Below are 11,853 nucleotides of genomic sequence, written 5' to 3' on the forward strand. Positions count from 1 at the left end.
CTGGCACCTATGGTACACAACCATTATGAAAAGTATGAAAAGCTTTTAAATATTCGCTGCACACTATTTGCAGGCTAATGAGGTTGCAGCAGTGGAGCCACCGCCAGTCGTTCCGTACTCCCCACACAGCAACTCGAGTGACTCCCACGAGCAAGGGGAAAGGCCAGAACAGCTTAATCCAGACCGTGTTTCCCAGCCTGACCCACGTCACTCAAGTCAGCTGTACCCTCCTTACCAAACAAATCCAGACGGCAGAGAGCGAAACCTTCCTGACAGCAGATACCACCCTGACACTCGACATACAGCTCAGCCGGATCCGCGATACCCGGCCCCAACAGACCCCAGATACCCCAGTTACACAGACCGGATCAATAACCAAGACGGTCGTTATGCAGTCCATCCGGCCCACGAACACCCGCCTTATTATGCTGTGACCCCTCAGAGAAGGCCTCCCCCACCTGTGGCCCAGAATCCCGTCCACCATCACACATCAGGTCCAGGGGTAAGAGAAGCTGTCACTTGCACGTGCTTTTATTGTATTGTACGTAGAGTAACACTAAGCTTTGGGGTTTCTCCAGCTCCATCTTATCGCCTTGAATCAGCCCCAGACTGGATCTATGAGGGGCATCCGGGGTGCCGACTTCCTGTGTTTCACCCAGGCTCAAAGTATCGGAATGAAAGGAACATTCCGGGCATTCTTGTCCTCAAAACTCCAAGATCTCCAAAGCATTGTCCGTAAAGCTGACAGAGAGCATATGCCAATCGTCAACTTGAAGGTAAATCAAACAAAACAGTTGGGAATATTCCATGACTACTGATCAGCCGCTTTGTATGTTTCAGTGTGTATTAATCGTTCACATGCCTGTGCTTTTTACATTTTCAAAGTTGTCCTCCCCCACAAAACTATTGTTTTGTCTCAACAGGATGAGGTTTTGTTTGACAACTGGGATGCGATTTTTAACGGTGGCACTATCAAGGAGAATGTCCCAATCTATTCTTTTGATGGAAAAGATGTTCTCCACGACGGTACATGGTATGGCTTTTCAGCAACATCATGCAATTTCACCGTTTCACATTTTCTTGATCATGCATAGGGATTACTGACAATTAATCAGCTGTCTGATGCCGCTTGCCCTGGTCAGGGTCAGTATTTTGGAGGTGTTTCATTATTTATGTGAACAATACTTTTTCCGGGTTGTAATGCTTTTATGCAACATACAGTACCTTGTTCGCCCCATTTAGGCGTGACTTGAGCCTGAATTACACCTGACACAAATGTGTCTTGTGCGGTTTTCGCAGGCCTGAGAAGATGATGTGGCACGGCTCCGTCGCCAATGGTCAGCGGCAGGTTGATGGTTTCTGTGAGTCGTGGCGCATGAGTAGTCACGTCCTAACCGGCAAAGCGGCCGCGCTCCAGAGCGGCAGTCTGCTCCAGCAGACTTCCAGCGGCTGTTCCAGCTCCTACGTCGTCCTGTGCGTGGAGAACAGCTACATTGGCCATGGCAGGAGATAAACGCACACACGGGATGGAGAGAAACCTGCTTGGGACTATAAATGTTGTTTGATCGTTTCCTTGCAAATACGTGTTTGTTTTTTCATTTTATATTGCAAGTAGATTAGATTGTGCTAAAACAAGAAGATTGTATATGTGAAACCATGAACGCTTTCATGCGTTTCCAGGGAGACGATATTAATGTATCCTACAGCTCTGGGGAAAAAATGAACTCCAAAACTACTGCTTTCTGTGATTTTGCTATTTATAGGTACTGTATAATCATGTTTGAGTAGAATGAAAAAGTTAATTTTATTTTATAAAATACTGACAACAGAACTCCCAAATTTCAAAGACTGTCATTCAGAACTTTTACAGTATTTGCAGAAAGAAAATTTGTCAAAACACCCCAAAAAGTTTCTGTATTTTTATTGGCCTCTTTCTTTTCTTTTTTTTTTACCAGAGCTGTAGATGGAAGGAATTGGGAGAACAAATAAGTAACTGAACAAGAAAAACAATTTGTATGACTCAAAAAATGGCATTTCCTGTCTGTAATAAGAGGGCTATTTTTTTATTCTTTGCTCTATCAGCTATGGTTCGTACATTTGCCAGGTTGATGATAAAAATGATACAAAAAGATGTAAACACACATGAAAGCTCTGTCATTCCATTGGGAGCAGTCAATACACTACAATTAGCGACACATTGTAGCTTTTGTATCGCACACATGCACACACACAGACACACACACGAGAACTACACACTTTCGTATCAGACAATCAACCCAATTTTCTAATATTTTGTAAACAATTTGTATCGAGTTTGGTGCCTGACTTTAAAAAGGAATGACGGTAGGGCAGCTGTCCACAAAAAGTGCATGGCAGGGGAATTGAGTGTGACAAATATTTTTTAATATGCCACTTATCAAACAGAATTCTTGGTAACATGATATAATTAGGGAGCCCAGTTCTACCGAAAATGTGGATCCAATTATTCTCAGTATTCGCCCAAACTCTTGTGCTCCTGACAAAACACCTGACTTGAATTAAAATATGTCAACCACTGGCCTGACCCCTCCACTCTTATAAAGCAAAAAGTCATACTGCTCTTAGTGTGAAAGAAGCCTTTACTGCAACTGCAGTTGCCTACAGGTATGACCTTTTCTTGGCTTTTTTTTAACATTGCTTTGCTTTACACTGGAGGAAGAGATGAGCACATCCTTATTGATGAAGAGTAGTATGCAGAAGTTAGCGCGTTAGAGATAAATTTACCTCAATAGTATCACTTAGGCCAGGATGACTTTACATGTATACGCTTGCAGGAGGGAACAAACATGTAGCAAACGCAGCGTATACACTGGTTGTTCAAATACTTCTCTAATCATCTCTAACGTGTTTGCAAGTTAGTATATTCATGGTCTTTGCTCTATCAGACTATCTTTGTCATCGCATCCCAGGATTATGGTTTCCTCATTCTCTGACTCAATCAAACAGGACCTGTGCCCCAATACTCAATCAGCCATTCGTCTAATTTAAACAAGTCAGTGTAAGGCAAATTGTTTCATAAGGCTGTGTAGAAATTGATCATTGCATAGAATTTCCCTTATGGGGGGGCAATCAATTGGAAAATTATTAATATAGTGGACAGAATTGTCGTTTTTTGTTACAATCCTTCGAACTGTCATATTTTCTGTTAAACCCACCATATCAATAATGACAATCCAAATACTGTTGTGCTTCCCTTGTAACCATTTTTACGGTAACAAATATCTGGATGTCGATGGATGAAGCTCAGAACTGTAGCGAATGCAAAGAGTCCCTTTTGGGGCAAAAGTTCATCCTGAAGGCAGGAATCCCATTCTGCATCAAATGCTACGAGACATTGTGTTGCACTAACTGCGTTCATTGGCTGCACAAGCAAGGTAGGGTTGTTCAAACGCACATTTTCAGCTTTTTAGTTTTAACTGAGGTGAACGATTGGTTCTTGGTATTCCAAATTACTTAAAACAGGGCTGTAAAACTCATTTTTGTTGTGGGACACATTTTAGTAGCCGTTTGCCTTGTAGGGCCATTAGGACTGAAACGTTTTTTTTTAAAAGTCAATAATAACAGTTTATTGAAATATTGCTTGTTACTGTAATGAAGGGTTTGGTTACAAGAAAATGCTCACAATATGTCTCTTGCTTATTAGATATAAGAATTTTAAATTTTGGTAGCAATTTTTAGCAAGCACCTTGGAAGTTGACATGTTTGATTTTCTTTTGCGGGCCACATAAAATGATGTGGCAGGCCAGATCTGGCCCCCGGGCCTTGGGTTTGACACCATGCCTAAAGACAAGGTAAAATTAACTGTTGAAAGCATTGCCAATGAAGATATTACTAAAGGCGTTTTCATCTTACCGTTTTTTTCTTAAATATTGGCTCACAATTCATAGCCTGTCACTTACCTGAGCTCACAATAAGCAACTCTACACTCTCATTTGCTGACTCCCACATCACTCACCAGGCTAGACCCCACCTTTTAAAGCCATCGCCTTCTTAAAATGTCACATATATTTTAGCATTTATCGTGAGGATGCCAACCCCAAGTGGAAAACAATAATACCTGCACCTGCTGTGCACGTTTTGTTGTTTAATAATGCAAAACCCCCCCCCCCCCCCCAGATTAGGATGTGTCATTCAAGGACTTCCACTGGCATGGTGAATGTTTCGTCTGCGTCAGATGCAGCCGATCTCTGGTAGATCAAGCTTTTGCCACCGGCAAGGATGACATGCTGACGTGCTTAACATGCTACAGCAAAGAGTTCTCAGCAAAGTGCCACGAATTTCTGAGGTTTAAAGCCAGGTGAGAGGGGCCTTTTTTTTGAGGGGGGGGGGGGGTTCTTTAACTCTCTAACAACCAATATCAAAAAGTTTAGGTTTTATATTTCCAGTTTTAGTAACAATCAGTACAAAAAGAGAACATAACATGGTTAAAAACAGGATACTTTTTTTTTCTTCAAGAAATTCACAGCTCAAAGCTTCGAGGACATGGGATTCACTATTTTTTGTATTCTTTCAGTGCTGTTTTTCTCATGATAATTAGGACAGTGTTTCCTAACCTTGTTTGAGTCAAGGCACATATTTCACATCGGAAAAATTATGTCTTACAGTGGTCAATTGCCAATTTTAATCAGAAATTGCTTTATGTGTCACTAAACGTATTTTTGACGTTGAATTAAAAAAAACTTTACCATGCTTTGTAATTGATTGCTATGACGTTTCAGAAAAAAAATTCCACCAGCGCAAAAAAAAAAAAAAAAAAGTTTGATTTCAAAGTGAAATGTTTATTTGCATCTCTGGTGAAAAAAAAAGTAAAAATGTTTTGACCAGTGTTATTGATCATTAGAGTATTCTACGAAACCTAGGAATTCAAATGTGTGTGTGGGGAGAGGGGGAAATTCAACAAAATGTCTGTTTTAGTATAGAGACACCGTGAAAGACCTGCCACACGTGATCAATATCCAAAGCTATTTGTGTGAACGCCAATTTGACCAGCGCATCATCAAACCCAACAGAACACTTACGACAATAGGCGATCTTTGATGTGTAACGGAAGTGGTTGCTTCAGTGACAAGAATTGCCTTCTGATCAAATTCGCTCTCCTCTTCTCTTAGCAGAATAACGAGCAGCAGACGGTAAATGTTTCCACTGCATCTGCATCACAGCAAATTCTTATCAAGCGATTATGTTATACATTTATTTTTGCGCAAGTACTGACTGACTGCGTCGTTTTTACGCTGACCGGCTAGCCGCTTGGCGGCTAAACGGGTTAGCAAGGCATTGTTACATATAGCACTGTAATAGTGGATTTAAAACATGCTGCAGCTGCTGCTCTTACTATGCTGTGCTTTTGTTAGAATTTGTGAGCGTTCTTGTTCGATTGCAGTTTTCAAGGGGACGTTGGATCATTTCACCCGTCCATATTAAATTAAATGATCCGAACATAATCTCACCAGCATGATGTCATTACACGTTCGTACAGAAGGTTTTATAATGCTGAAAAGATACTTTTTTTTTAAAGTGTTGCTCTCCATCACCAATCACTTGTTTCGCAAGCTTCTTGTATTCATTCATTCATCTATTAAATTAATGATGGAAGTCTTCCTGGTTAGGAGGACGTTTGGTAAACCGCCCATAGGGGGCGCCAGTTGCTCTACCGTTGCGTAATCAAGTCAAATCAAGCTTTATTGTCAAATATTAGCTGTCCTTATATTACATATAAAGAAGCCCCCTTAGATATTAATAAAATATGCCTGATTTCTTCACATTTTTAGTCATAGTTACATGAAATTTATAGGTTTGAACGATAAAATTAAATCAAATTGAAGATCTCGGAATTATTTTAACTCCCATTTTCAACATGTGTACGATAATTATCAAAGCCTAAAATGCCAGATGAGCCGTGTGAACTGAAGCGAAATTCATTTGAAAACAATAAGAAAGTGGTGGATCACTTGAGTATCCCAGTAACCCTGTTGAATTGGCCGCTTTTGGGCCGTGGGCATACGTTTGACACTTCTGTTATACACTTCATCAGTACATGTATTGACTAAATTCATATCATTTTTCACACCCACTTTGGTCTTTAGATTTATTTCACTATGAGTGCTGTTGTACCCAACCATCGAAGGACAAAGCCAGGAGGTAATAATGCAAATAACTCAAAGCTAACATTTATGGTTCAGTTTGGATCGAATAGAAATTGTCACTTCATTGCAGGCATAAAGCCAGGAGCGGCAGCCACCGGTGTGACTGGACCAACGTCTCAGATTCCCGGTCTGTCCCAGACTGCTGCCCAAAGCACCGAAGTCGAGAGGATGAGCGGACGGCGGGTTGGCATCTTTGAATCCGACTCCGACTACGTCAAGCTTGCAAAGCAAGGGGGGCATAAAGGTAATTCTAATTCTGTGACTATAATGTGCTCCTTACTGCGATGGCATGTTTTGAAAAGTGGTTATTTGTGTGCCGTAGGGCTGTTGAGCCATGATGCCGATATGGATGACAAGCCTAAAACAGCCTACAATCCCAACAACTGGTTTTCAGGTGATGAATCCAACAGGTAAATCAAAACAAACATCTCGACACTCCTTGCCACACCACAAAACAAAACAACTAAAGTCCCATTTAATTAGATGGATGGATGGATGGACAGAAAAAGGCAAGCATGCCGAATTACTAATGTTCAAGAATACATACACAAGTCTTTTTTTTTTTTGTTGTCAATATTAAAATTGTATGATCTTGTATGATGCGTGCGTCCCTTGCGTCGCAGTGCAGTGCCCGAGACAAAGATAAAACCCTTTTAACATATTGTTGACCGGCAATTTAAGATGATGGTCTGCACATTCATGACATTTCCAAGCCGCAGAATGTGATGTGCGGCTCATCGTTTGTCACGGTGGTTTTGTATTTACAGCGGCAGCAAAGCAACATCTCCCAACAGCCAGGCGAAGGGCGGCAGGCAGCCTTTGCTTGCACCGTTTGGCACTGATAACAGTTCGTCCTGGGAAAGAGAGACTGATATATTTACTCATGATAAAGATAAGGTGAAGACGTCAAAAGAGTCACCCTGTTTTGTTTTTGTTTTTTTTTCGCATCCCTCGTTCGCCTTCCATGTTTTTTGGAGTAATATGAGTTTGCTTCGTCATCATTGCGTCATAACCGGCTGTGTTTGTCATTTATTTTCATTTGTAGTCAGTCACTTCATCATTCGTGCTCCACCGCTACACTTTTCACCATCATGCATGTCAGTGAAAGGAGTGCAAGATAAGCCGGCTCACCTTTTCATCCTGCAGATGTCTCCCGATGGTACCGCCACTCAGTTGGAGGGGTTGTCTGTGAGCAACAAATACAAGAGAACGTGAGTACATTCCACAACAACATGGACGTAGATGACAGGATGACGGTTCCACTAAAGTTTCACTTTGTGTGTTGTCGACATAGGTCTCACAATAAGCAAATGGCCCCCGTCAGCATGTCCAAGCTGCTGAGCCATGGCTACGTGGAGGACAAAAAGAAGTCGCCCAATGACGACGATTCCTCAAGTATGACATACATCAATGCATTACAATACAATACATCCTGATTTATATCACGCTTTGACAACAGCTGCAGCTATAACAAAGCGCTTAACAAAACAGTTAACATAAAGTAAAATAACAAACACAACACATAACATAAAACACGCGATCCTAACCACTTTCCCCTCATACGCTTTGTTGTTTAAAGCAGTTTGAGATGAAAGAGGAGAGAATCAAAGTGTCCTTTCACCAGTGGATCAGAGATGTCATGCTCAAAATGTGCACACGTCAGCTACAAGCTAAGTTTCAAAGTCAACAAGAAGCTGTAGCATCCAGTGACGGAAAAAAGATCTGAAAGGCAGGTTCACTTCTCCTGTCCCATGTAAATCCATTCCAATTTCAAGCGGCGACTCTCAGTTCCAAATATGCATCTGCGCTCCGCGCCAACGCTCCTCTCTCCTCATCCTCGGGTCCACAAGCCATCCATCCAGCCGCACCAACGCACTGTCCAACAGCGCCGACATCTCCACTGAACAAAACGGGGCTGTGAAAAATGCTTCCCATTACAGGCGCAAAAAACACAAGCACCCCGGGGCTGTCCAGCACCGACAGTCAATGGCGCCGACATTCCTCCCAATCAAAATCTTGCTGGTATAGGCGTGCTGCAGAGAAGACGCAACCATCAAGACACATTGGGCCTGGGCGCTACATTTGCATGTTCACTCATTCTAACAGCTTGCGCGTGCTTTTGGCAGCGGGTGTAAAAAGGGGTGAGAACTGCTGTATTTAAAAGAGGATTTTGCGCTTTCGTTTGTTCTGATGGTTTTCACCATGGAAAATTTAGGAGCGCATTGCAAGTGAAAAATGTTTGAAGTGAAGGTAGTTTTAGTGGAAGAGGTAAAAAACAAACTTATTACTGAGTTACGCACAAAGAAATCTAGTGCTTCAATTAACTTTGGGGAAGCCAACAGTTGCATAAAAGCCATGTTTTGTTCAATAATTTGAACTGTCCCAAGCCTATGGCAATTGCATATATGTGACTATCATGCGTGACATTGTATTTAAAAGTTGGAACAGCACAGCAGAAATTTTTCAGACATGAGGCCGGCACCATTTTTCACACTGCTGAAATGATCCACACACAAGGAAATGTCGAGTTGAAATGGGTTTTGTCAGAGGCGCTATGGTATGACTCCTTCTTGTGACTGGCTCCAAGTCAGCCCAGAAGCTCCAAAATTGTTTTGTGATTTTTGTTTCCGCCATTTAAAAAAAAACTCCTATATTACCTCCCTTTTTGCTTACCCCTCTACGCCGCCAAAGTAAGCACATTACATCTTTAATCATGTCGTGCCACATCACACCTGCCTTTCAGACACAAAATTAACCATCACAGTTCATGTCAGGTTTTAAGAATTCACATTGCACGTGCCAAATAAATCCATTTGTGGAAGTATTCTTTCCCAGAAGGCACAAAATAAATTGCCCAGCAATTTTGTCCATTTGGCAGACACACTCTCGGGTGCGCCCGGTCAGTAGATCAGCTACCACGTTATTTTTTGTACATGCAAATTTTTAATAAATCCGCTTCATCATGTATGCTCGTTAGTGCAATTTCTCAGGACTGATGTTTTTTTTTTTTTTTTTTTTTTTTTTTTGCGGGTGTGGGCTTGTTTTGCAGGTGTGACCTCGGAGCAAACGAGCACCGTTGCAACGGAGGATGTAGATGACCTTGATTAGTGCATCGAGTCGCCGTTCTCACGTTCACTCACTCTTGTCATTCATTCACTGACTGTTTGTGCTCATGTTTATGCAGAGGGATGAGCCCTTCTTTTGATTTGCTTTGGTTTGGATAAAGCATTTCATTGAGTAGATGTGATGATGTTGTTTTGGTTTTGTAACGCAATTCCCCGATTCGACAGGTAACTTGCGAGCCATGGGGACAACTAACTTTTTGGTTCTCTTAAACTGTTTCCATCCTTAAGCATGCTTTTGAGCTGCTCAATTTGCCGGCCTAATTGTGTGAAGATCGAGCAAGTCCGTTCTTGATGTGTTGTGCTAATTTATTTGCGTTAAAGTGAAGTAAAATAAAGTCTGTGTGTTTGAGCTGCAAGTGCGAGCTGACTGTAAAGCCGCCCCTTACAAAGTGATGTTTAGCTTCCAGTTCTGCAAAATATTTGTTTGATGCTATATTCACCTGATGTCTCATGTTCTGACTGTAAGCAGAATAAAACGGAGTCTAATTGCAGTTACAGATGTGCCTGTGCCAAGTGTTGGGTGACGACATTGCGATACTTACTGATATTTTGCAGACCAACAAACTAAACATGTATTGAACGTCCATGTAAGCACAAGTGAGTCATGAAAGTACTTTGTGTATATAGTACTAATCAAGAAGACGGACCTTGCCCATGCAGTATTTGGATTTCATGACAAACCCAACATCCCACCATCTTCTCCCTCTTTGAGCAAGAGTGAATCTGGAGAGAAGCTAGTTAGTCATCGTACAAGTATACTTAGGCCATCCCAAAACTTTTCTAGTTTTCTCACCGACCTCTTGAGACACTGTCACTGCTTTTGATTCTTTCTCCATCAATATATCAACCTGAAAGTGATTACAAAATCCACATCCGGCCAAGACATGTCATGTTCAAATAGCAAAAATGCCTTTTTGAAGACAGACAGGAACACAACTGTCATTAAAACTAATCTGATGAGGTATGTTTCAGCAATACAAAAATGGTGAAGTTTTGCCACTTTTGAGAATGTTCTCGTTGGAGCACAGGTCTCCTTTTATTTACTGTTCATGCATATATATATATATATATGCATCACCACTTCAACTGTAACAAATTGGCACGAAACGGTGAGACCACACATATGCTTGGAGTGACTCACCTACATGTGATTCCTCAAACACATTTTATTTCAATAAATGGGCATGTGCATGTACTGCTTTTGTCTTATTCTTTCTCAGAGCGTTAGTCAAATTTTGTGTTTCTTATTGGACTAAATGGTCTGAGTGTGAATGCTATACAACTTTAAGCATTCACATTGCTAATCGCAGAACGTATTTTTTTCTTCTTCAGATACATTACTAGCAAATCATAGCAATAGCATCTTTCAAATGGAGAGGTTTTATGACTACACTAGATATTTTTTAAAAAAGTCTACACATCCCTATTCAAATGACAGTTTTTTTTTCTACTATATGAGAATGAGACCAAGAACAATTATTTCCAAACGTTTTCCACCTTTAATGTGACCTACAACCAATACAGCCAGATTGGGGAAAAGCAATAAACAACTGACAAAATGGCTGTGTGCAGAAATAACCAATCAAAAACAAATTTTTCATGCACAGACAACTGCCACCAATTAAAGTAGCCACACATACATTTTAGTTGTTCTAGTAGGCTGTTCCTGACATGTTTTTCTTTCTAGCAGAAGCCTGAGTATTTGGTTTTGTGCTACAAACCGCCTATTTGGAACTGTTCATTATTTCGTCTACGGTACCTTGACTAAGGTCCCAGTTCCAGCTGAAGAAAAAAACAATCCCAAAGTGTGATGCTTCCACCTCACCTCTGCCACTGCAGGCAGTGGCGGTTCTAGATCAGTTTCACTGAGGGGGCCGGGCTGGGGCCGGGGGTTTTGATGGAGGGGCACATTCAACCCAGGGCTAAAAAGACAGATTCGAAATATTATTTGACTTTTTATTTCATCAAACTTTCAAAGCATTGTAGTCATAACATTACAGTGATGAGAAAAAAACAGTATTAGGAGGGCTAAAATATCTGCAAGCGTAACAATACGCCGAGTCCATCTGTTGAGAATATTCAAGCCAGGGGTGGATATGGTACCAGCCTGCCTTGAAGATCCTTCTCCTGTGCCCCATCAGGGTCCTGGGAAACTGTTTTAGCTCTGGCTGCATTGGCGGGTCCTCTTTACATCTACTGATGTCTGTGGACAAAGACAAACCAAATAAATGTAAACACAAGTTCTGCATGGACACAGCATATACACTAACCCGGTACACTTAGATTGCTGAGGCACTCAGACATATACAAGTGTCTAAAATGTATTGATTGATGCTATTTATTAATTGTATTAATTAGTTTTTATTGTATTCAATAAATATAAATTAATACATTCTCAAGCCTGACCAGAGACTAAAATTGCAAATACACTGAAGCTAAATGTTTTACATGCATATAATTATCCAAATTTTAGAAGGCAATGTCTTATATATTGTTCCTGTTAAATAAAAATTAAAATTAAAATGGGATACTAAAAAAGTTACACA

The 11,853-nt window shown here is 41.0% G+C and overlaps 2 protein-coding genes across 4 annotated transcripts in view; both read left to right on the forward strand.

The window, feature by feature from the left end:
- The window catches only part of LOC109528355 (collagen alpha-1(XVIII) chain-like), a 28,007-nt gene extending 25,451 nt beyond the window's left edge, over nucleotides 1–2,556 (forward strand). For all 3 annotated transcript variants that reach the window (XM_019890800.1, XM_019890797.1, XM_019890799.1), the window contains 4 exons: nucleotides 74–502; nucleotides 579–776; nucleotides 924–1,033; nucleotides 1,300–2,556. In XM_019890800.1, the coding sequence (XP_019746359.1) occupies nucleotides 74–502; nucleotides 579–776; nucleotides 924–1,033; nucleotides 1,300–1,513 (951 nt within the window). In that variant the 3' untranslated portion in view covers nucleotides 1,514–2,556. The remainder of the gene's footprint in view (nucleotides 1–73; nucleotides 503–578; nucleotides 777–923; nucleotides 1,034–1,299) is intronic.
- Nucleotides 2,557–4,976: 2,420 nt separating this feature from the next.
- On the forward strand, nucleotides 4,977–10,502 carry cunh7orf57 (chromosome unknown C7orf57 homolog). Its single transcript, XM_019891624.1, has 8 exons — nucleotides 4,977–5,168; nucleotides 6,123–6,177; nucleotides 6,253–6,426; nucleotides 6,505–6,592; nucleotides 6,950–7,079; nucleotides 7,329–7,393; nucleotides 7,477–7,577; nucleotides 9,232–10,502. The coding sequence occupies exons 2-8, from the start codon at nucleotides 6,135–6,137 to the stop codon at nucleotides 9,288–9,290; spliced, it is 660 nt and encodes a 219-aa protein (XP_019747183.1). The 5' UTR covers nucleotides 4,977–5,168; nucleotides 6,123–6,134; the 3' UTR covers nucleotides 9,291–10,502.
- The last annotated feature ends 1,351 nt before the right edge of the window (nucleotides 10,503–11,853 follow it).

Source organism: Hippocampus comes, unplaced genomic scaffold (genome assembly GCF_001891065.2).
Source record: "Hippocampus comes isolate QL1 unplaced genomic scaffold, H_comes_QL1_v1.1 scaffold174, whole genome shotgun sequence".
In the NCBI taxonomy this organism is placed as follows: Eukaryota; Metazoa; Chordata; class Actinopteri; order Syngnathiformes; family Syngnathidae; genus Hippocampus; species Hippocampus comes.